Source organism: Homalodisca vitripennis, chromosome 3 (assembly GCF_021130785.1).
Source record: "Homalodisca vitripennis isolate AUS2020 chromosome 3, UT_GWSS_2.1, whole genome shotgun sequence".
NCBI classification, from domain to species: Eukaryota; Metazoa; Arthropoda; class Insecta; order Hemiptera; family Cicadellidae; genus Homalodisca; species Homalodisca vitripennis.
This window is the reverse complement of record NC_060209.1, coordinates 59125115-59147483: the sequence shown is the minus strand read 5'-3', so window position 1 is coordinate 59147483 and position 22369 is coordinate 59125115. Positions and strand designations below refer to the sequence as shown.

The window sequence follows — 22369 nt, the reverse complement described above, 5'->3', positions numbered from 1 at the left end:
TTATTTGAGTTTTTTACATTGCTTGTTGTTTATTAAAAATCCACGGTGACATAAAAATGAATGATTTAGTAAAAAAGTATTGTTTGGTTTTGGAACTCTTATATTTCCTGAATTTCTTAGTTTTAAGCTGTATTCATTTGCTTCTAAGTTGGTAGTATTTATCAAATCATAGTATTGTTTTAATACTTTATATATAAATAACATCTTGATAGGGAAAATCTTAAGCTGATTAAATAATGGTCGTGAGTGTTCAAATATATGACTGTGGGTTATTAATCTGACAAAGTGCTTTTGCTGCATAAGTAATGAATTTAAATTTGAATCATACGCACTTCCCCAAAGAAATATGCTGTATTCAATTCGACTTTGTACGAGCGCAAAATATAACATTCTAAGTATTTTTAAATTGCAAATGTTTCTTAAAAAATAAAAAATTCTTATAATATTATTGAGTTTTTTTGTAATTTTCGATATGTGAATTTTCCAATTAAATTCACTATCCATATGAATTCCCAAATATTTTATAATATCCGATTTTTGTATCGTTGAACAATCCATTGTTAAGCAATTATTGATTTGGCTTGATTTCAAAATACAGTCAGCACATCTATAGAAAACAGGTTCAAATATAATGTCATTTTTTCTGAGACTGAAATTGACATATTTTGTTTTTTCCGTACTTAAAAGCATATGGTTCATTGTGAACCACCACTGAATTATTTCTAGATCTTTGCTCATAGCAACGTGGATATCAGTCCAGCTATCTTTGACATAGCTAAGGGCTGTATCATCAGCAAATGATGTTAGTGTTCCTTGAAATCTGGCATCGCATAGATCATTTATATATATAATGAAAAGGATTGCTCCCAATACTGACCCTTGGGGCACGCCATATAAGATTTTACCCATTTCACTGTATGTGGAGTGCATTCTGACACACTGATACCTATCCCGTAAATAACTTTCAAACCAAGAATAAGCTATTCCTCGAATACCACACCTATAAAGTTTTTTTAATAAAATTGTATGATCTACAGTGTCAAATGCTTTTTTTATATCTAAGAATAAACCACTTATACATTTACTTGTATTTATATATTAGGCCATTGTATACATTTTTGGTAAAATTAAATAGAGCGCTTTCGGTATTCATATTTTCTCTGAAGCCAGCCAAATTGATTTTTACTAAAAATATCGGTCTTATTTAAAAAATTAACAATTTTCTTTTTCATGAGTTTTTCATAGATTTTTGAGAAACAAGAAAGCAATGAGATTGGGCGATAGCTATTACACGTACTGCTTAGTCCACCTTTATATATAGGAATTACAACGGCTGTTTTTAATTGTGTTGGAAAAATTCCTTTTTGAAAACTAAAATTGATCAAATATGAGAGAATAGTGACTATTTCTGGTGCGACAGTTTTTATAGTGTATGAACTAATTTCATCTATACCTGGAGAAGTATTATTTTTCAATAAATTAATTATACCAAGGATTTATTCCTCACATACAGTTTCTAAAAATATAGTTCTTTGTTGGTGTTTATCTATAAAGTAATTTCTTATGTTTAATTTAGAAAAATCAGATGGAACATTATCGGACAATTTTAATCAACTTACTACATTAAGAAAATACTGATTAAATTCATTTGCTACATACTCTGAATCATATTCAAGTTTGCCATTTACATCTAAGACTATGGTTTTGCTATTTTTTGTTCTTTGGTTTGTAATGTCATTCAAGACTTTCCAAGTGTTTTTAGTATTGCCTTCACACCTTTCTAATTTATTTTTATAATAATCATTTTTCAATATCCTAATTTCCTCTAATAGCTTATTTCTAAAACGTATATAATGATTTTTCAATTGAATGTTTTGAGGATGATTTTTGACTAATTTGAATAATGAATTTTTTTTTTAAATCTTGTAACAGATTGTATCATTAATCCAAGGTTTTAGTTTCTTGAATTTATTTTTTTGTAATATTGATTCTCTGCTACAACTTATACAATTTTTAAATGTTTTAATAAATGAATCAAAAGCTGACGACGGATCAAGTTTATTGTAAACACAAGACCAATCCTCAGCGGCTAACAGCTAATATTTTAAGCAATTTGTCAGAAGATGCTAAAGAGGTTGTCAGTTTTTATGTTCTCTCCAGGCTGTAGAATGATTTCACCAGCAAGCAGGTGGTCAGTATCTTCTTGAGCAGGTTTTGGCCAGTACTCTTGAGTGTTTCTGGCAGGTTGTTGAAGAATTTTGCGTATATTTACGAATATTTACAATATATCCAGTAGAATAGGTATTCAGTAGAATACTCCTTGTTATCGTTAAAATAATTTAGGGCATTCCTATACCAAAATCAGTACTGGTGAGCTTATCCAAGTGACCGTTGAACCTATCATCTGATTTAACCACATCTCTTATTGGTGGACACATTGTGTGGTCCCATTTGTCTGTCTGTCTGCCATCCAGGAGCATCCCTTACATGCTTGAATATACAGTTGAGCCGTTCTGGAGATGTGGTCCGGCCATGGTCACTCCAAAGTCTCACACTATGTTTTCTCTTGGGCAAAGTAGTGCCGTCTTGGGTCTCTATGCCCTATTTTCTCGTACTCGTTATCAGTGTCTAGTTGTACAGTAGGAGCCGTTCTGAAGACATGGTCTGGTTGTAATCAATCATCCTTTTGTTCTCGCGGTAGTGGATGTATCGCCCTGGGTCTCTATGCCCTCTCTTCTCGTATTCATTGTGTAGTGTCTCGAAGCTCTCGTCGGAGGTGACATGGTCCGATTGGTGTCGGTTACCTCTTGAAGGTACCAAGATGTCTTGGCAGGTCTTGAGAAAGAGACATACATTGATGTCTGCAGGATATGGAATGAGTGTTCAATGAGAATTCCTAAGTCTTTAACGCTTGTCTACAGCCATCTCTTGTGGCCAGGTCTGATATTACTCTTACAGTTTTCTTTTGTAGGATCAAATACGTGCTGCATATTTATTGCTGTTGAGCCTCTCCATAGTATAATGCCATACCATAGGTTTGCCTCAAATAGTGCATGGGTTTATTAGCTACTTGAGTGCTTATTATCCTAATCCTCTTTAACAAAGATAGCTAAAATCAATTTTTGACCAGATGAAAAGGTTCTTTGAAATGAATTATGTGGAAAATTATATATGGTTATATATATGGAAGAAAGTTCATTTTTGCAGAATTTCAGTAGTTTGACTGATACTTCATATTTCCTGCCAAGGTTTTGGGTTTTAGAAAGTCAATAGTCTTCTGGACTTCTTTGAGATTAGTTGGCTATAATGACATGATTTGTAGGCTCATAATATTATTCTTGTCTGGAGATAATTCAAATATCACATAGTTTTGCTTAAGCGTCTCATTAGCAATATTCACGAAGTATATGTTCATGTGGTCAGCAATTTCTTTGGGGTCATTTACCGATTTCCCTCTGATTCGTAGCTGCATGTTCGATAACTGTACACTTTTTGGTCTTCTCTTATTATCTATAATGCCCCACAAGGCTTTGCTCGTATTGTTTGCTCGTTTACTTTTCACTAGCCAGACATCGAAGGGCTCTGAAGATCGTAAGTCTCTTTCTTTCCTAGAGCAGCTTTTTTGTCCTCGTCTCTGCCAGATTGATTATATTTTTCCAATGCAGTTTGGAAAGTTTTTTTCTTTATGGCTATGGCTTCAGTGTTATTTACCACTCCTGCTTGAGAGTTGTGCCTCGCTCGAGATCTTTTATATAGGCATGTTTTGTTTTGGTGCAGAGACCATAGTATTGGAAAAGTTGGTATAGGTTTTCTCCACACTGCTTATGAAGCCACATTTTCCCAATTCTGAGTTGATAAGTACTGCTTGAGGTTTTCAAATTTTTGTTTTTAAGATGCCTGCGATTAGAGGTCAGCAACTTTCTTGCCTGTGTTGATATATCAATGTTACATTAATGTCCAGTATGGTCTGAGAAGCATGTGTGAACAACCTCTATATTAATGTTATCTTGTGATATTGAGTATGCAATGTTATGTGTAATTCTTGTTGCAAAGAGTGTCAGTCTGTGCAGGTTATAGGTAGCAAGGAGTTCGTTGAGTTTGGTTTTTTCATTATATTCTCTCAGAGAGTCGACATTTATATCACCCATAATTAGTACTGGGTTGTTTTGTGTCGGAAGATTGTCTAGCAAGTCAGTCAGCATAGCTATAGTTGTGTTAAGGTGGCTACTTGTTCTGTACATACCGAGGATAAACACTTTTATTTTGTTACGTTAAGAGTAAAAATGCTATCTCTCATGACAGTACGATACTATAGTCTTCAACGCTAAGGTTTGAAATATTATTCCTCAGTGGTCATCATTTTTATAGATAGCGACTCCTCCTGTTTGGTGACTTGACTGCTAAAGCCACTTACTAGAGAGTATAATCATACATTTTCGCAGAGAATAAACGGTCTTTATTCATCGGTAAGGATAACAATATCTGGTTTTGTTTGCTAGTGCCAATCTCGTGGTTTATTTCTTATGTTTTGTTCAACTTCCTGCAACGTTCTGATGGGAAACTGATAGTGCCTTTTATGTTTCTTAGTTTTGAGATTGTTATTTAGTGTGGTCCTGTCGGTCAGCTGATACTTAAAGTTTTCCCTCATAACTTCTTTATTAGCTCCTGTATTTCTTAAAGTTGTCTTGTAGTGTTCTATATTTCTGTCAAAGAATTCCATATATGTTTCATTATGTGCTAGGAGTTCAGCAGTGCACGGAGGTTACTGTGTTTTGGGTTATTAAGGGATTCTTCTCTTTGTAAGACGCTACTTCTGCTTCAAGTCACTTCAAAATCCTCTTCTTTATGTATTTAGCTTCTATAACAATTTTGTGGCTTTCTAAACTAGGATTTTAGGGGACTTGTGTTAGTTTTTTGTTCTGTTCCTTTCAGAAGTGTATTTATTCTGTACTTAGTGGAAGCTTCGCTTTGTTGTGTTAAACTTTGGAGGTCTTTCACAATCTTTATAGTTTGGGTGATTGTCATGTGTTCTGAGTTTCTATACTGTATGTTTATCCATCTGCAGTGAGACAATGAAGCAGTTCTTTTTTCCTTCTTAGATGAAGTAAGATTTTTATCTGGTTAGCTCAATGTCCCGAGTTGCTTTGTGGTTTCGTGTTGTGCTCATTGTTTGATTTTCTGAGGTACCATGTGCTTTGGTGTGTGTATTTTGAATTTGACTTATCAGATCCTTAACTGCATGCTCCACTTGCTATCTTGCCTTGCTTTGCCTTTACTAGTGCAAGTTCCACCAGCAAGTTTGAGGGGCAGCTTGCAGGCTGGGGTGTGTAGTGTATGAATTTTTCAGTTTGAGTTTTGTTATCCATAAATATAAGCAGCTCTGGTTTTTGTTGCTTGAGGTTTGATTATCTTTTCAAGATTTACAATTGTGTTCCTTAAATTAGCAATCATCATTACATAGTCATCAACAAGTTAGCCTTTTTTGTTGTCTAAGTGAAGTTTCTTTTCTTTTTCAGGCTGAGCTTGCATTTCAGAAATATTCTGTAGTAAATTTTCTTTGTACTTGTTTTCTTCGCTTTCAATTTTCTTTCCTCCATTGTTTCTAATGCAGCTTTTATTCAAATATTTTTCTCTTTCAAGAAATTATTTTCCTCTAGAAGAGCTCCTATTTTGTGGCCATTTTCAGTTTTTCATCACCATTCTCCAAATTATTTAGAAGGCTGCTGTATCTCGGACTGCATTCTAGTTCATCTATTGAGATACAGGACATCTATGCTCTTGGAAGGGCTAGGCAACACTTTATAAACCACTTCTGCTTGAGTACTGACTTTGTTAACTTTTCTGTTTTTGAAATTTTCTGTCATTGGATGTAGTCCGTGGATGTGAATATTAGTGGAATATAAAGGCAGGATTCTCTCACTGTGGCTGTTGTGCAATCACAAAAAAACTTTAACAGAAAATGTTTCTGCTTTGTATCGTGTTAATTGGCAGGCCAGTGAAGTATTCCCTTTAGTTTACAAAAAACTATGTCTGCTTCTAAGAATTATTGTTTATTACAAGTCATATCTGTGCAAAGATGTTGATTCCAGAAGGGATAAAATCAGGATTCTCCCTCTTAGAGAAACTTTAATTGAGTCAGTTTCTGCAGTACTATGTCATTACTATACACTGTTACTCAACTAGTCGCATTCTTAGATGATGGCACTGATAGATGATGTTAATCCTATATTGGCTCAGTCCTCTTGGTAAATAATAATAGTAGTTGGTGATTTAAGAGATTTGGCAATATTCTCGGGCTCCATACACTGGCACTCTTTACACAAGCAAGATCAAGTTTAATAATGGTACATGTTACTCTAATAAATGTCCTAGGTTGTTGTCAAGGATACACCTTTAGCCTTGTAACAATGGGGGTCCAGGGAGACGGCTGTACTCATGACTGCTGCTGCTGTTACAAATAACTTTCAGTACTGTTTGGTGGTAGTCAAGGCAGCTATTGCAGGCAATGGAATGAACCATATCACTTCAGAATGCTATACAATGTGTCTCATAGCTCATGGCTCATGTGGTCTTAAAGCTTTAGCGAATCCTGTTACATGACATATGGTCTGGTGTACTACTAGCTTAGTAGGATATTCAAATTTGTATTTTTATTCCTTTAAAAAGGTAATAATCCTAAAACAAACTGTTTTTATGATTAGATTATAGATTACATAACATTAATATATCATGTAAATGAAATTTGCTTATCACACACTAAGGTAAACAATGCAGGTAATTTTGGAATCTTGAATTTCCTTATAATTAGAATTCCCATTAAATTAGAATTCTTGACAAGCACATTTTATGGAATTTTGTACCAGTAAATTGTGTTGTTACAAACTTTTCCTATTTACATATTAGATATTGTATTTAATCATTTTACTCTGTTACGCTGTTCTAGAAGATCTGAATAGGTCAAGGTATTTTCATTCCTATAATGTCAGCTGTATTTATATACAAAATCAATAATCTTTTCTAACAAAATGTTTGTACATATATGATTTATAGATACATTTTTTTAACTTTATTCATTTATCTAAACTTTTACATTATTTAATCAAAATAACTTCAGCTTTTTTTAGTTTAAATTTTGATTTTAAGACCTGGACAACTTAATGTTTTGACTTATTAGAAAGATGGATCCCTTTAACCTAATTATAAGTGTTACTTTCAATTAACGACAATTGCAGCTAAGGGCATCGGCAGATCCAGGGAAGAGACCATGGTTCCCTTTCCATGATTTTTTAAAACTTACCCTTGTATTATAACCCTTAAAAGGTAGACTTAACTTAATGAACTAAACTTTGAGTATGAGTAAACTTCTTTCTAAACATGTTTTTCTATGTAAATGCAAAAATCATTCATTACATTAAAGATAATGGTGAATCAAAACCAGGAGGGTCCCCCCGCCAAAATCGGTATCGAATCCGCCCTTTGACTAAGGCAGTTTTGTATAATTTTTAACAGTACAAGACAATACCAAAGTTAGTTATGATCTGGATCAAATAATGCAAGTAGCAAGTTATTACTGAAATAAAAAAATTGCTTAACTTTTTAAGGAAATTAGTAAAATTAAATAATGTTTTATATTGAATTATTTTAGCTTGCACCATTTAAATAATATAAGAAAAGTGTTCATTTAGAAAATAAGGCGTTTAACTAACTGCACGGGAATAACCGTTTTGCATCTAAGCTTTTGTAATGGGAAGTAAGCGGGTTTGCACCAAAATAAATGTTACAACACATTTTGTTCATCAGAATTTGTTAATTTTTGTTATTGATTAATATTAAAACTAATATGGTGAATACAAAAGTAACTGAAATGGAAATTCAAAACTCTATGGAAAAATTGTAACCATATGGTAACAGTGCACTTTTTAATGCTACCATTCACTTCATTCAGCTGGATATTGGTTGGTTGGAAGTAAGACAGTGTATAAGGTCTTTCATAGCCTCTATTCTAAAATTTAACCAATGAGCCCATTTTTGTGCTGTCCAATACTGTACCGCCTTATTTCTTTTATGAGACCTATTGTATCACTATTTCTTATGTGATGATTGCAGGATGATTGGCCTGAGAGCCTAAAACAGTTCTCCCTGGATTGTAAAAGATTCACACTTCCAGTGCTGACATCCAAAGAACCACTCTACAAACCCTCTGATCTCAGCAGTTTGCTGCAGGCCGTTCCTCGAGAGATATGGAGGGGAATGAGTCCTAAGAAAAAGGATGAGGTAGAGATTATGTCAGAGTTTGTCCATCAGGAGTGTAAACGTCTGAGCATCGGCAAAATCTTAGATCTTGGCTCAGGTCTGGTGAGTTATATTAATATATAATTGGTAGGCATTTATTAAAACATTTGGTGAATAGTAATTAGTAATCTTTATGTTTTCATGCAGGGCTACATTGACCGGTTGTTGCTCCTGAGAGGCTACAGAATACTAGGAATTGAATCTCAAACAAAACTCGTAGCGTTTTCAATAATGCAAAAAGAGAACTTTTTTCCTCCGTGTTTGGCCAGAAATTTGGATTACCACAACATGAGGATCTGTGGCAGTTTGATCTCTGAAGTGAAAAATGCTGTTGTGAATATTTTGTGCAAGCCAAGTGGAGACTCGCTGTGTACATCTCGAAAGGTCAATAACAACGTTAACAAGTATGACTGGGACAGATTGATACCTCTCTGTAGGGATATGGCTGACAACACTAATTCAGATAAGGTATGACTGATTCAGTGGTTGGTAAATTAAGTCACTATTTTGGTAATTTAACAGTTTAATAGAATATAAGAAGTAATACTATCATCCTTATTAGTATCTGTTTTGGAGGGGGGCTTAGGTGAAATGGAAGTATAGGTAATATAGAAGAAAGCCAAGGTGCTGAAATGGTAATCGTAGAAATGTTTGAAGTAGAATAATTGTACAATGTTTGAAGTCATATTGATGTTTTACTCAACTGATAATTACTTTATAATTGAAATTTAATTTAATCCAATTGTTTTACTTATTTTGGAAATCAGTTTGGTTCTTTCAATAATCTCTCAAAATCATTCACTGAACCGAATAATAAAATATTAAAAATATTTTCAGTAAAATTGAAAAGCACAGAATTGATTCTCAATAAAGCAATATTATTTTGGTACAGCAGTTAACATTTAATACTGTTGGCTAATAGTCACATTTAGTTATTGTGTTCAAATCCATCACTCTAATGTGAGGGTTAATATTGTCATTTCACTTGTAGATTTGCATGATTGGGCTGCATTCCTGCGGAGATCTGGCAGTGACTGGGATCAAGATGTTCATGAGTCTGGCGGAAGTGTCGGCCCTAGTGCTGATCCCGTGTTGCTACCACAAGATGTCACTGAGACACAACTGCCGTAGTCAAGTAGAGTCTGAGTTTGCTCTGGAGGAAGCCCTGTGTGACACGGACACTGAGAGTGGAGAAGAGACATTCCATCATTTCCCTCTTAGCAGAGCCCTCATCTCTCAGAGCGTGGGGGCCAAGTTTGTTTGCAGGCCATTCCTGCGGTTAGCCAACCAAGCCACTAACACCAGTTGGCAGGGCTGGACGGAGGGGGATCACCACAGGCATGCTTTCAATGTTCTCTCAAGAGCTGTCATCGAACTAGTCGCTCAACAACGTAAGTCAAGTCGATCAAATGGGCCAGTATATATATATATATATATATATATATATATATATATTTTTATCTGTAGAAAATTAACTATACATTTGATTAACCAACCAACCTTAGATCTGCCCATGTATTTTCTCTCTGCTGGTAGCCAATTTTCAAGTATCTGTTTGAATGAACTACTGTAAGTCATTTAGTTTGTAACTGAAATTATACTTAGAAAAACATTATTATAATTTACATTAGGATGTATTAGAATAATCAAAGTAGCTTGAGTGATGTAATAAATTAATAAAAATTATTATTATGAATATCAATAGATTTATTGTCTTGAAATATGAATTAGCTTATGATTGACTTGAGTTTCAACACATTCTCTGTTGTGGCAATCCTTGTGATATCTATCAAAATTAAAGCTAGGAATTGTTTTTGGGCTCTATATTCTATCTAAACTTTGCTATAAATGAAGTTTTTACAGAATTCACTCTCCAATTATTATTATTTACATACTTCTTTCATTTTACAGAAGGTGCGACTTTTAAAAAGTGTTTTAGACGAGTGGTGAGGAAAACTTCTCTGAAGGGGAAGGACTTTTTAAGCTATGTCGAGGAATCACTTAGTCGGTGTGAGTTCATCAATCAGAAGCAATCGTCTACATTTGAGCAGAATAAAAACAATATACGCAACAGCTTGCTGGAAACGTAAGTACAGTAATAAAATGAAGTAAAGCCGACTTAATTTTGTACAGTTAAGTTTTTTTTTCAGCTTTAACAATTGCAGAGGTTTAATAATTGTCATTTAACACACAGAGCTTTTAACAATTTTTATTAGCCTAATGAATCTTGATTATTACAATAGGTGAAAACTTGATTTTCAACAATTCGGCTGACTATTCTTTTGTGTTGTTTAGTTTATATCTGAAGACAGAAAAAAATAAGTAATTATTTTACTTAAAATTGTAAACACAAAATGAAAGCTGTCTTCGTTTTTATTTTCAAATGGGAAGCATCACATTTTAATTTAAAGTAAAAAAAATTATGTTTTTGGAAATTTAATGTTGGTTATAATTTTAATACATTCACTGCTAACGTCTCCAATCGGAGACCTTTGGCCATTTTTTTCTTTATACACTAACATTTGTTAGCATCCAAAATGGGTTTTAACCCTTTCAGGTCGCAAATTTTTTATCCTTGATTTCAGCCAGGTCGCGACTGTTTTTAGTGATTTTAGCATGCATACATTTCTAGTTGTTTAAAACAACTGTAGATGTTTAATTTGCCAAACAAAAATATATCTTTTTGTTAGGACTGTTAAAATTATTAAAATATAAATGAAATACAGTTTTTTATCAAACTGGTAATTTTTTTATTGTTAAAAAATATATATCTAAAATTCAAATATGTATACAAAATTTTACATAACTTGATATTAGTTTATCATTACCTTCTAAAAATTAAACACATAACCTATTTATAACTTTTTATGAATGTTTTATGATAGTTTCTTACCTTTTTATGAAGATCTTTTGAAGGTTGAATACATACGCATTGTATAATAAAAAACTATTTATAACACTAAATATGTCACTTTATCGAATTCATTTGGAACACAAACCAAAAAATTTTTTTGGTACTAAATAATTTACACTATGGAAACAATTAGATTACATATTTACAATAAAAGGCTATAAAGTTTCTAAACTGTGAAAAATCAAATTTTCTATAATTATTTATATGTTTTGAGAGTGTGATACTTCTCAAACACTCTGTAGGACACAAACTTGGTTTTCTGGGTGCAGGTGGCGCAATAAAACATTTGTCTCTTTCCTCTTAATTTTTCTGTTGCTGCACACTTTACAGTCTTTTTTCTTATTTTCAAAGCTTCTTAGGAAGTGCTGTTTACCATCAAGACGTTCAGGGTTGTCGGTGGTGGACTTGCGCTTGCGAGTTTGCTGAGCTCCGAACGTTTCCAAACAAGCTCAGTTACTAACAACTCCCTAAACTTTCGGTGTTCAATTTGTTTGGAAGATTTATTCAACTGTTCCATATTATATAGAAGGTAACTGTTAACAACTGAGACCTCTAGAAGCCAGAAAAATAATTTTCTCCACCACTTTACAGTTTTTCTCATAAATTTGTAATGATGAAAGGTAGTGGTCAATGAGATCAACACCTCCCATGAATTTATTATATTCACAAATAACTGTTGGCTTCTCAATGTCTGTTGTAGCACCATTTTTTCCTTTCCTTTTGACAATTGTTTTATCATTGTTATATAAAGTACTAAGCATAAGGACATCACGTTTATCACGCCAAGCGGAAAGTAAAACATCTTTATTGTGTCGAAATGCTTTTGTTTTGTGTTGTTGCAATTTTAAATTTTTTTTCTTTATACCATCAGTAACCCTTTTCTGTTTTGGTTAATTGTGCCAGTCAGATGTATATTTAGATTTTTTAATTCTAAAGCCAATTCTAAGCCAGTGTAATACCGATCTGTAAACAAATGAAAGCCACAACCAGGATGGTTTTCACTCAACTTTGTAGCAAGGTGTACCACAATTCTGGCAGTAAATGGTAAATCAGGTCGAATGAGAGATTCTGTGGTTGTTTTCCCAAAATAAGGTTCAAAGTTATACACATAACCAGATCTAGAATCGCTCAAAACAAACACTTTGAGCCCCCATTTGTTAGGCTTGAGCGCATTATATGTTTTAAAATTTACTCGACCTTTGAAGGCAACAGTACTTTCGTCAATACTATTTTCAAAAAAGTGGTACAAAATATTCCATAAATTTTTGTTTGTAAATAATTTACAACAGATTTGATTTTGTCACTTCTTGACCTAACATTTGGATTGGTCACTGGAGCAGGTAAGTGTAAAACACCAAAATATTTGGAAAAATCTCGTGCGAGAAAAAACAGAATGGAAAAATGATTGCTCAAAAAGCCAATTGTTTGAGAAGTAGTCTTTTAGTGAAGGTTTTGGAGAGAGAGAGCCATAGCCAGAATTACACCAATAAAAGCTTTTAGTTCTTCCAAAGTAACATCAATCCATGAGTGCCAGATTGACCTAGGCTTTAGAGGTTGGGCTAAATGAATTTTTTCTGATGCAAATCGGTTGGTCTCTTTGACTATATTTGACAGTAGCTCTGATGTAAAAAACAATTGAAAAAACTGTAAAACACTTACAGGTTTGTTTGTAGATGGTGGTTTGTAGCCCCCCCACTTGCATTTGTGTATGAATATTGAACAAAGTCTGGCCCGTTGTAAGCACACCAATCAGTAGAGGGCCTATTAGATTGAGAAGGTCCTTGTCCTAAATTGCCTTCATCACTGTCATCACTATCTTCATCAGATAAATTTTCTAACGTTGGTAAAATCACTTCTTCATCACTGTCACTACTGAATCCTGATAGTTCTTCATCTAGGCCTAGTTCATCTGCAATTGCAGTGTCACTAAGAGCACTTGTAGAAGGCCTTGGGTTATCCATTTTATTATAATCACTGGATAAATGTCATAAAATATAACTGTTCATTGAAAAACTAAAAGATAATATTGTTTAGTCTGTAACTAAATAAAAACTAATTTTCAGCTGAGGCTAGTAGCTCAAAACTTACAACTATACACTTGTCTTCAAACTCCTTATTGCAGACGAATAATTTATTTAAATTTAAAAAAGACACATTCCTGAACACATTATTACTGTATAACTACTTCTAACAACACCTACTCATTTATAAAACAAATATCTAAAAACATTACGTTAACCTCAACAACACTCACGATCGAACTCAGTGAGAAGTAAACACTGGCTAGCATTCGCATAGCAACAGACGCACGTGGCCGTGAGTCACGCCGGAAACAGCTGTCAACAGAAAAGAAAACCTCTAGAAGTTCGAAAAATCGGCCACTAGAGCGCAACAGTTCAACGGGCTTGCATAATGGCGCGGTACCGCGCCATACGCGCGATGTTGAAATATTTTATTGGCGCCGTACTGCGCCATACGACCGGAAAGGGTTAATATATTTGTTAGCAGTTAAAGCACATTTTAAAAATATCAAACTAATAAAAAGAAATGTAATTTTTATACTTCTTAAGTGATGAAATTTTTGAAATTTAATAGTTGTGAACACCTTTTTTTAATTGATTTATTCCTGTTTAATTATTTACCTATATATTTTTGAAATAAATATTTAATTTTATAATTGCTGAAGAGGAAATTAAAACCACACTTAACCATCCTGTGCATGTGTAATGAAAATAAAATAAACTATGAGAGAATGTGATAAAACTCCAATATTTAATTTTCAAATTTATATAACACATATCATGGAGGCATGATATTTATCAGTGTCACAGTATCAACATTTATAATAATCAATCTGTAATCATTTTTGAGATTGATAAAGGTACAAGTATATTTACAGTTGTTATATATTATGAAAAACCAAATTACAAAATTTTAATTAATTCTGCTATAAATGTAACATTATTTAATAAAACTATTTTGAGGGCTGATGCCCTACAAGTATAGTTTTACATTATTACTTTGATATCTTCCATTGAATGCACAGGAAAATTGATACACTTCCTATATTAATCAACATATAAAACAATACAGATGTTCCGAAAAATACCAATTTTAAGTTCTACTAGTAAAAATGACACTAAAAACATGTTTATTAATGTGAAAGACAAAATTAAAAGGTATCGTGATACCACTATTGTGTGTGTTAGGTGGGAGCAGCACAAGGACAAGTCACGACTGGTCGAGGCAGTGACAGGACTGCAGATGTGTCTGGAGCCAGTAGCAGAGAGTTTGGTGGTGGCAGACCGAGCCTGCTATCTGTGGGAGGGAGGACGATCTGATGTCAGAGTGGTTCGGATGATCGACAACAAGCTATCGCCTAGGTGTCTAGCTTATGTCGCCTCTAAAGTGTAACTCACTTTTGCCAATCCTTCAGTTTGCTTTGAATCACAGAGAATGATCACACACAGAATACTCACTGGACCAACTGATCAAAGTGTAGTCCTATGGTCAGACCAAGTGACTACATTTACAGGACATAGCGCAACACTAGCAAATTCCTGCAATGAGACGTTTAGGTTTAGATTGTCTTTGCTCTGAATATTTTGACTGATATAATTTTTTTTTCATTTAAAATCACAGAATGTGTTCCATAAGTTGGAAAATATAATGTTTAGTCAAGTTAAATATGCAACACCATGTAGTGCATATCTTATAATGAAACTTAATGTAGACTCCCTCCCGTCTGGCATCAATTACATTGATTGTCAGATGGTTTTGACCGTCTCAAAGACACACTGACCAGTCAAATATACAAGCTTCTTGTTTAATGTATTGTTTTTTTAAATGCAATACGTGGGGCAATTAAAATTAATATATTTTAAGGGGCCTATACACTTAGACTTTGCATTGTTTTAAATAATGTGTGCTACACTGTTTATTGGGACATAATCTTTGAATAAATATATTTAAGAGCAATAATGCATTGCAAATGTTAGTAAAGATTTCTTTTGAGTATAATTTTGATAATCCACAAACATTAATACATACATAAAAAAACCATTCATTCATCAGTCAACTATTGCATTTTGCATCAGACAGGATGTTTTCTATGCCAATCAATTTTCCTAGCAATCATCCAAGACCCCAAGACCTCTTCCACAGAGTAATATGCATTCAACACCAACAGATGTTTCAGATTAATGTAATTAAGGTTTGGTGATTGTTTGACACATTCACTGTGGGTGACGAGCATGCTCGTCATGTGAAAATGGCGAGCCGGGCGTTGGATGAGCGAGCTCAGTATACGGCAGCTGCTTTCATATTGCCTCAGTGTGAGCTGAGCAGTTGCCCGGATAGGCTGTAACACTCATAGCGAGGTGTGCCTATTTCGGTGAATCAGTTCGGTGCGATTCGTCGCCGGTTCGCCATTTTCGTTTGTTGTAGGTATATGATTTGCGATATTGTGTGAGTGGATTATAGAGTCTGTTGACTGTGTAAGTGTATGTACTCATAATGGAGGAAGACGATAATGTTATTGATGATAATTTTTCATCTGATGAAGACAATGAGTCGAATTCGAACAGTTGTAGGGACAGTGAAGGCGGCGTCCCCCACCCCCAGTGGGCCACCCCACACCATTACGTGTAATTGATGTACTATCTACGTGTAATTGATGTACTATCTACGTGTAATTGATGTACTATCTACGTGTCATTCATGTACTATATTCGTGTAACTCGCGAGTGTTTGTGCCGAAACCTCGAGCGCTGCGAGCACATACAACACAGGGACCAGCACCTGGTGTGGATGATGAGCAGACTCGGCACGGACATGACGTCACCCGTTCCGACCAACGAAGCTTCCGGGATACCTTGGACAACCCTTTTGGCTATCCTGACTCCGTTTTGGGTAAGTAAAAAAAAAAATTCGCGCATTTTCTGTCGCCGGTAATTTTGTCATCCGCAGTGAATGTGTTAATATCATCTGGTGGCCTGTATATCAACTTCACTCCAGTATGTAATGAAATTATCAGAAGTTCTGGGTTGCATAACACAATAATTATTTCTGTGTCTTGTCCCATTAGTTACGACTTTGTAACAGACACTTTCTATGTATTCATTCTGTCAGGCCTAAGTCAATGTACATACCTAAGAATTTGATGGAATCTGATTTATCTATGACTTTGTTATCCATCATGATAGCAGGTTGATTTTCATTTCCCCACTCTCTGAGAAAGAAATTAATTACAATGGCTTTTGAACGGTTTGCCTTAAAATTCAACTTTGAAAATACTTGAAAGCAGACTAAAAGAAAAGATTTTATTTCCAAGTCTTGATTTGTTGTCTGAATAGTGGTAATCAAAAAAGTTTGGTTAATTTTTTGAAAGTATTCAGAGAGAAATTAAATCAGTGCACTAGGTTTTGAATGAATAAAAAATACATTTTCAAGTTATTTTACTAACTAAAATGACCAAAAAGCTAAAATTGATTATGTTTCACACAATCAATGTAAATATTATTTTTAGTGAGATACAGTATTATAAACAGTTCTATAGAGCGTAGATATTCAAAATTAATTCTCATAAGACCCCTTCTCGTTTATTCAACTATAATAATATACCATTTTATTATAATAACATAAAATATACAGTAATGATACTATAAATAACCATAAACTAGATGGTAAACGTTTTCAAAATAAAATAAATTGATACAGCAATTTGAAATCAAACTTTTGGGTACAGAAGTGGAACTGATGAATACAACCATTGTTATAGTTTTAATTATGTATAACAATAATTCAGTGCATACGAAGAAAACAGTTGTGCAACTGACTCTACAGAGACGGTAGGGTAGTAAGTAGGCTAAAAACGTATGTCCCACATACACCTACCTTTAGTGCACAGTGCAGATCTTAAGTGAACAGTTATATGCATACTTTAAACTAATATCTACTTAATAGGATTTATTCATCAGAATCTAATCCGAATAGTTGACATCCGAATTATTAATGCTTTGGTATGTGTAAGTAAATAAATTATGTTATTGAATATTAGAGAAGAGAATAAATAAATAAAATCAATATACAGTCCTCAATAGTCAAATTATAAAAATATAAAGTTATAACTGAATATTCACATCTCTTTGGTGTGATAAGGTAAATCTGCTGGAAGATGAGAAGTTTTGCCTCGGAATCGTAAACATAATATCAGTAGGTGCAAAATTATCATGTTTTTTTTATAGCAAAGTCCCAGTTCTTAGGATGCTTATACATCTGCATGTGATGAAAGCAGCTTGACATAACCTTCCGAATATCACTATCATTCTTATCCAGAATATTTCTTGTTGAAGATGCATTGTATTGAATGACAAATTACACTTGCATTGACTCATGCCCCAGTTATGGGGTGGGGAACAAAGGTTTTTATTTGTGCAATTCCTCTTGCCCATTTCATTACAATAGATTCAATTGTTAGGATTAATTGTTGTTTTGTTGGGTTTCTGTGGGAGAGGGCTTGAAAGCCCAACCTCCACGTCTTTAATAAAGGCATTTTTCATTTTAATCAATGAAAAATGGGTATGATAATTTGTGTTAGGGCTAGACTGGTGGTTTGGTTGTATGAAACCTCTTGTATCCAAGTTGACTAGTATATGGGCCCCTTTTGTCTTTCTTGGCGACTGGATGAGAGGAGGGGGTCTACACTGCTCTTGTGAAAATTGTTTCAAAGTTACGTAACTGAGCAATAGGACGAGATTAGGTCAGTAGTTTCATTAAAGCTGTTTTTGATAATGAAACCAAATGCTCAGTTATATAACACAAGGGGCTCTCCTAGTTTTTATATATTTTTGTTAATCAATGTGAAAAGTAGTTAAGATCAATTATGTGGTGTATTTATATATTTTCTAAATAATTTTTACAGCTTAGCAAATTTTATATAGACATTTATTAAACATATAAGTCAAATGTTAGGTGATTTCAAAAATATATTTTAAAAGAAAAGTTACAGAAAAGTCTTGCTAGAGCATTTGAAGTTTTCTGTTGACATTAGCAAACTGCCATTAGTTTTATTTTTCAACTGCCATTAGTTTTGAATTGAATATCAAGATGTGTAAAAAAGGAAACGCAGCTGACAATCGTGTACGAGGTTTGGCTAAAAATTTACTGAGATTGAAGGAAACAACATAGAAACACTTCAACATATTTTGCATAAGCATGGTACACAAGAAAGCTGATCAAATGGTGCTTGAAAAAAGTTTGAACAAAAATATTTGTGCAGTTATTCTAAAATGCATCAAAAGATTTCTAAATTTCTGTTAAATAATAACATGTGATGAATTGTGATTTTTTTTTCATTCATGATCCGGAAACTAATCATCAGTCAGTGCAATGGTAGAAACTCATTTCATCGAGATTGAAGAGGGCTAAAATGTCAAAATCAAAATTCCTTAACAATGACAATATGGGCTTTGTAATCTATGTGATTGTGTATCTGAATTGGGTGCCTGAAGTTTGAACAATGTATAATCTGTTATTTCGAAATCACACATACACTTTCTCAATGAGTAAACAGAAAAGCTTTGTATGACATTGTTTGTCAAGTTGTCTGTTTTTTTTGTTAAACATGGTATACCTGATTCGGTATACCACTCCATTCTGCCTGCTCCATGTGGCCTTTTTCTGTCTTCAAATAGAAAAGACAACAGAGAAGAAGTACTGCGCTCAGAAAATAACTTCAATTGAAATACTGTTTTGATATATGACCAACACTGGAAAATTCATATGGGGCGATGCCAAATAATTCTAGAGGTATAGGGGTATATTGAAGCGGATAAACAAGAGGAAAAATAAAGAATGATGAAACTCTAATCTGGTAATCTTTTAGCCAAACCTCATTAATAGTACAGAGATATTTTAACATTTTCAGACAGCATCCCTTAATTTTCTATCCTTATTTCAATAACTGTTAAATGTTAAACTTGCAGATTAACAGTTACATAATCTGGTTAAATCAATTTGGATGTTTGTGAAATGATTAGTAGTTGTATTAAAATAACGTCATTACATACTGACATCGTGTTATGTAATATTAAGGATTTAGAACAATCATGTAATAGTTACATAAATCTATTTTAAATGTATAGGGTTATTAGTTTTTTAAGGACTGTTATACTTATGAGATCTATATTTTTATAGAAGGTTTTTCGCACTTGTTGATTTTGATATATATATATACATAATTTTTTATATCTTATTTTGATATTAATGTTTTAGTTGGCCAATTTTTACAAGTCAAAGGGTAGTATAGTCATAATTCAAATATATTCTGTTTTGTTAATACTCATTTTTCTACATTCATATTACAATCGTTTAGGCGTATAAATATTAGATCAGAACGGCTCAAACAGTTTTGATTTCTACATTAGACTAACACCATCAACAATAATTAGTCCAATAATTATTGTTGAACACATTTAGTGTTCTCTTCACACACATAGTTTCATCACATTGAATATTAACTAGATTCAGTCTAGTACCATAATTTATTATTTTAAGAATAAATAAAATAATCTCTTAATTCTTTACAAGAAAAGGTTGTAATCCAAACCAGCTAAATATGGATGGGACACACAATTGATATAGTGTTGGTTTGGATGTTTTTACATTTGTTTGTACCAAAGTTATTTTGTAAATAAAGACAAATTAATAGAATTTAAGTAGGTATTTAAGAACTTATAATTATTGATTTATAACATATTAATCATCAGAAGCCAAATGCTGTGAATACAGTAGGTAGTGATTGCCACATAAAAAGTGAATTATTTCAACAGGCTTAAAACTGTGAACAGCCAACAGAGATTTTCCAAATTAGTATGAAGATTATCAACAAATAATTGTATCAAAGTAAAATCCACAAGTTGCTATGAAAACCTTTTGCACTGCTGTGCTTGTATTTATCTGTCTGTACATGTTGGGTTATTTTCAAGTGGAATTTTCAGAAATAATCCAAACCAGTAATGAAGGGTAATCAGTTATTCCTGTGCTCACCATGTTGCAGTCATACAGATAACATTAATCTGTTATAAATACATTAGCAATGAGTAATCGATTTCAGATTTAAAGTAACAAACAATGTTGTTTATTCTTATTTTACTTGACAAAATGTCATACACTTAAAATTAGATAGACTATAAATTATTATTTGAACTTCATGTACATAGTGATGTGAACCTTCAAAAATTAACTTTATCAGTATATTTAAAAAGAGCTTAAGAGAGCATGCCAGTAAGCTATCAGCTAACAATCTGAGGTTCCACTCTTAAGATGGAGCTAAAGTTTAAAAGCGTGTTACAAATAGGAACTCATCTGTAATCCATAAATGTTTCACTATATAAACATGGATTTTAGTTTCTCAATGTTAATGCAAAGTACAATATTACAGTTAGAATATTTAACATCTGAAAGTGTAACACTGTAAACAATAAATAATAGAGTATGACAAAATTTGTAACAAGAGAGTCATCATTGAACTTAAAGAGAAAAAAAATGCAAAAATAAAGAAAAAACTGAAGTACAAGGAAAACATGGCATGGTCTCCTAAAGGCTACACACGAAACATCAATACACACTCAAGCACTACAGGTGAAGAGATGAGCCAAGAGAACGAAGATGATGGCTACAGTGATGTGAGTTTACTCTTGAAAGGAGGTGTATATAAATTGAAATATAGATAAATTCAATATATAATTTTTCCATAAGAAACTATATATTTAATATATATTACAATCCATTAGTATTGACAGATAATCATGTTCTTTTTAATGTGCATCAAGACACTAAAATTTAAGTTTATATAATGAAAGATTTATGGATTTGAAACAATTCTTATCTTTAAACGAGTTTTAAATTTTTACTCAATGTTATTTACACTTAATGAATGAATAATTTCACAGAGTGGACAAGTGAGTCTTTTAAACATTTAATATTGTAAGTTGGAGATTCAAGGAATATTTCTTGGGTTAAAGTTACTGCAAAATGGAGGACATAAAAGTAAAGAAAATATGCATACTATAATTAAGATGCCCTTTACTACATTGTTTTAGTAATAAAAGGTAATTAAATGCCATTGTAAAAAGTTAAAACTTAGGAATAAAATTTGCAAATTGATAAATGGAATTGAGTGTCATCTTGATTTCATGACTATATTTAAGGTTGGTAGCTCTCTTTATGCAATGTGATCAATGAGAGTGTTTAGAGTTTGAAAATAAGTAATTGCCTTTTTAATTAATTTGTAACACTATTTTTTAAGTCACTGTATTCTCCATTTAACTTACACATTCCATGCATTACAGTAAAACAATGCATTTCATTAGGAATTTTAATTTTCTAAGTAGATTTCATTACTATGTGATCCACTATTTTTAATGTTAATGGGAAGTTTTTTTAATTATTTTTTGTATTCAATAAATATGTGTTCATTATTTAATGTGAAGAAATGTTGTTAGTTTTGTGGATTCTAGTGGTATTTATTATCACATTAGAGTTCTCTCTTAATATTTAAAGTTATTGTTGGACATAATATTATGTTACAGTGTTTTGTATTTCTTAATATTCTCAATTGTTGTAAGTCTTATTGATTTGATGAATGTGATTGTTTTATTTTAATATTGTTTGTGCAATAAAATGTGTTTGTTTACTACATAAACAGTTGTAATTGTATATTCTTGTCCCAATTTTGTATATACTTTACTGGTGTTTATAATATCTTGGAAATATTTCCAAGGTTTTATGAGGTATCATTCAGTATTAATAAGTGAGTAGAATTCATGCTTTATTTCTCCAAGAAAACAGAGCAGTTACTTATAGTGCAGTCATTGAAGCAAAAAATACGGTCTAACCTCCGAATTTTTTTACTGTGAACCGATTTGCATGAAATTTTGGAATTAGGCTCATCTTACCCTTAACTTCAAAAGTGAAAATGATCTGAACTCCGCCTATTATTTTTAAGGGGTGTAAACAACCCCTTAACAGAAAAATTTACATTGAGCCATTTTATCGCTAGAAAACATGTCTAATAGTAAGTGGTGAAATTGTAAAGTGTTTTCTAACACAATTACCTCATATTAAAATCATTTTCAACCCCTTGAAAATCTTACAACCCTT

General features: G+C 32.8%; 1 protein-coding gene across 2 annotated transcripts in view; it reads left to right on the top strand.

Annotated features, from left to right (window-relative positions):
* LOC124356948 overlaps positions 1-21911 on the top strand; it is a 29174-nt gene extending 7263 nt beyond the window's left edge. For both annotated transcript variants that reach the window (XM_046808276.1, XM_046808275.1), the window contains exons 3-7: positions 8107-8355; positions 8440-8760; positions 9284-9683; positions 10204-10378; positions 14416-21911. In XM_046808276.1, the coding sequence (XP_046664232.1) occupies positions 8107-8355; positions 8440-8760; positions 9284-9683; positions 10204-10378; positions 14416-14620 (1350 nt within the window). In that variant the 3' untranslated portion in view covers positions 14621-21911. The remainder of the gene's footprint in view (positions 1-8106; positions 8356-8439; positions 8761-9283; positions 9684-10203; positions 10379-14415) is intronic.
* The last annotated feature ends 458 nt before the right edge of the window (positions 21912-22369 follow it).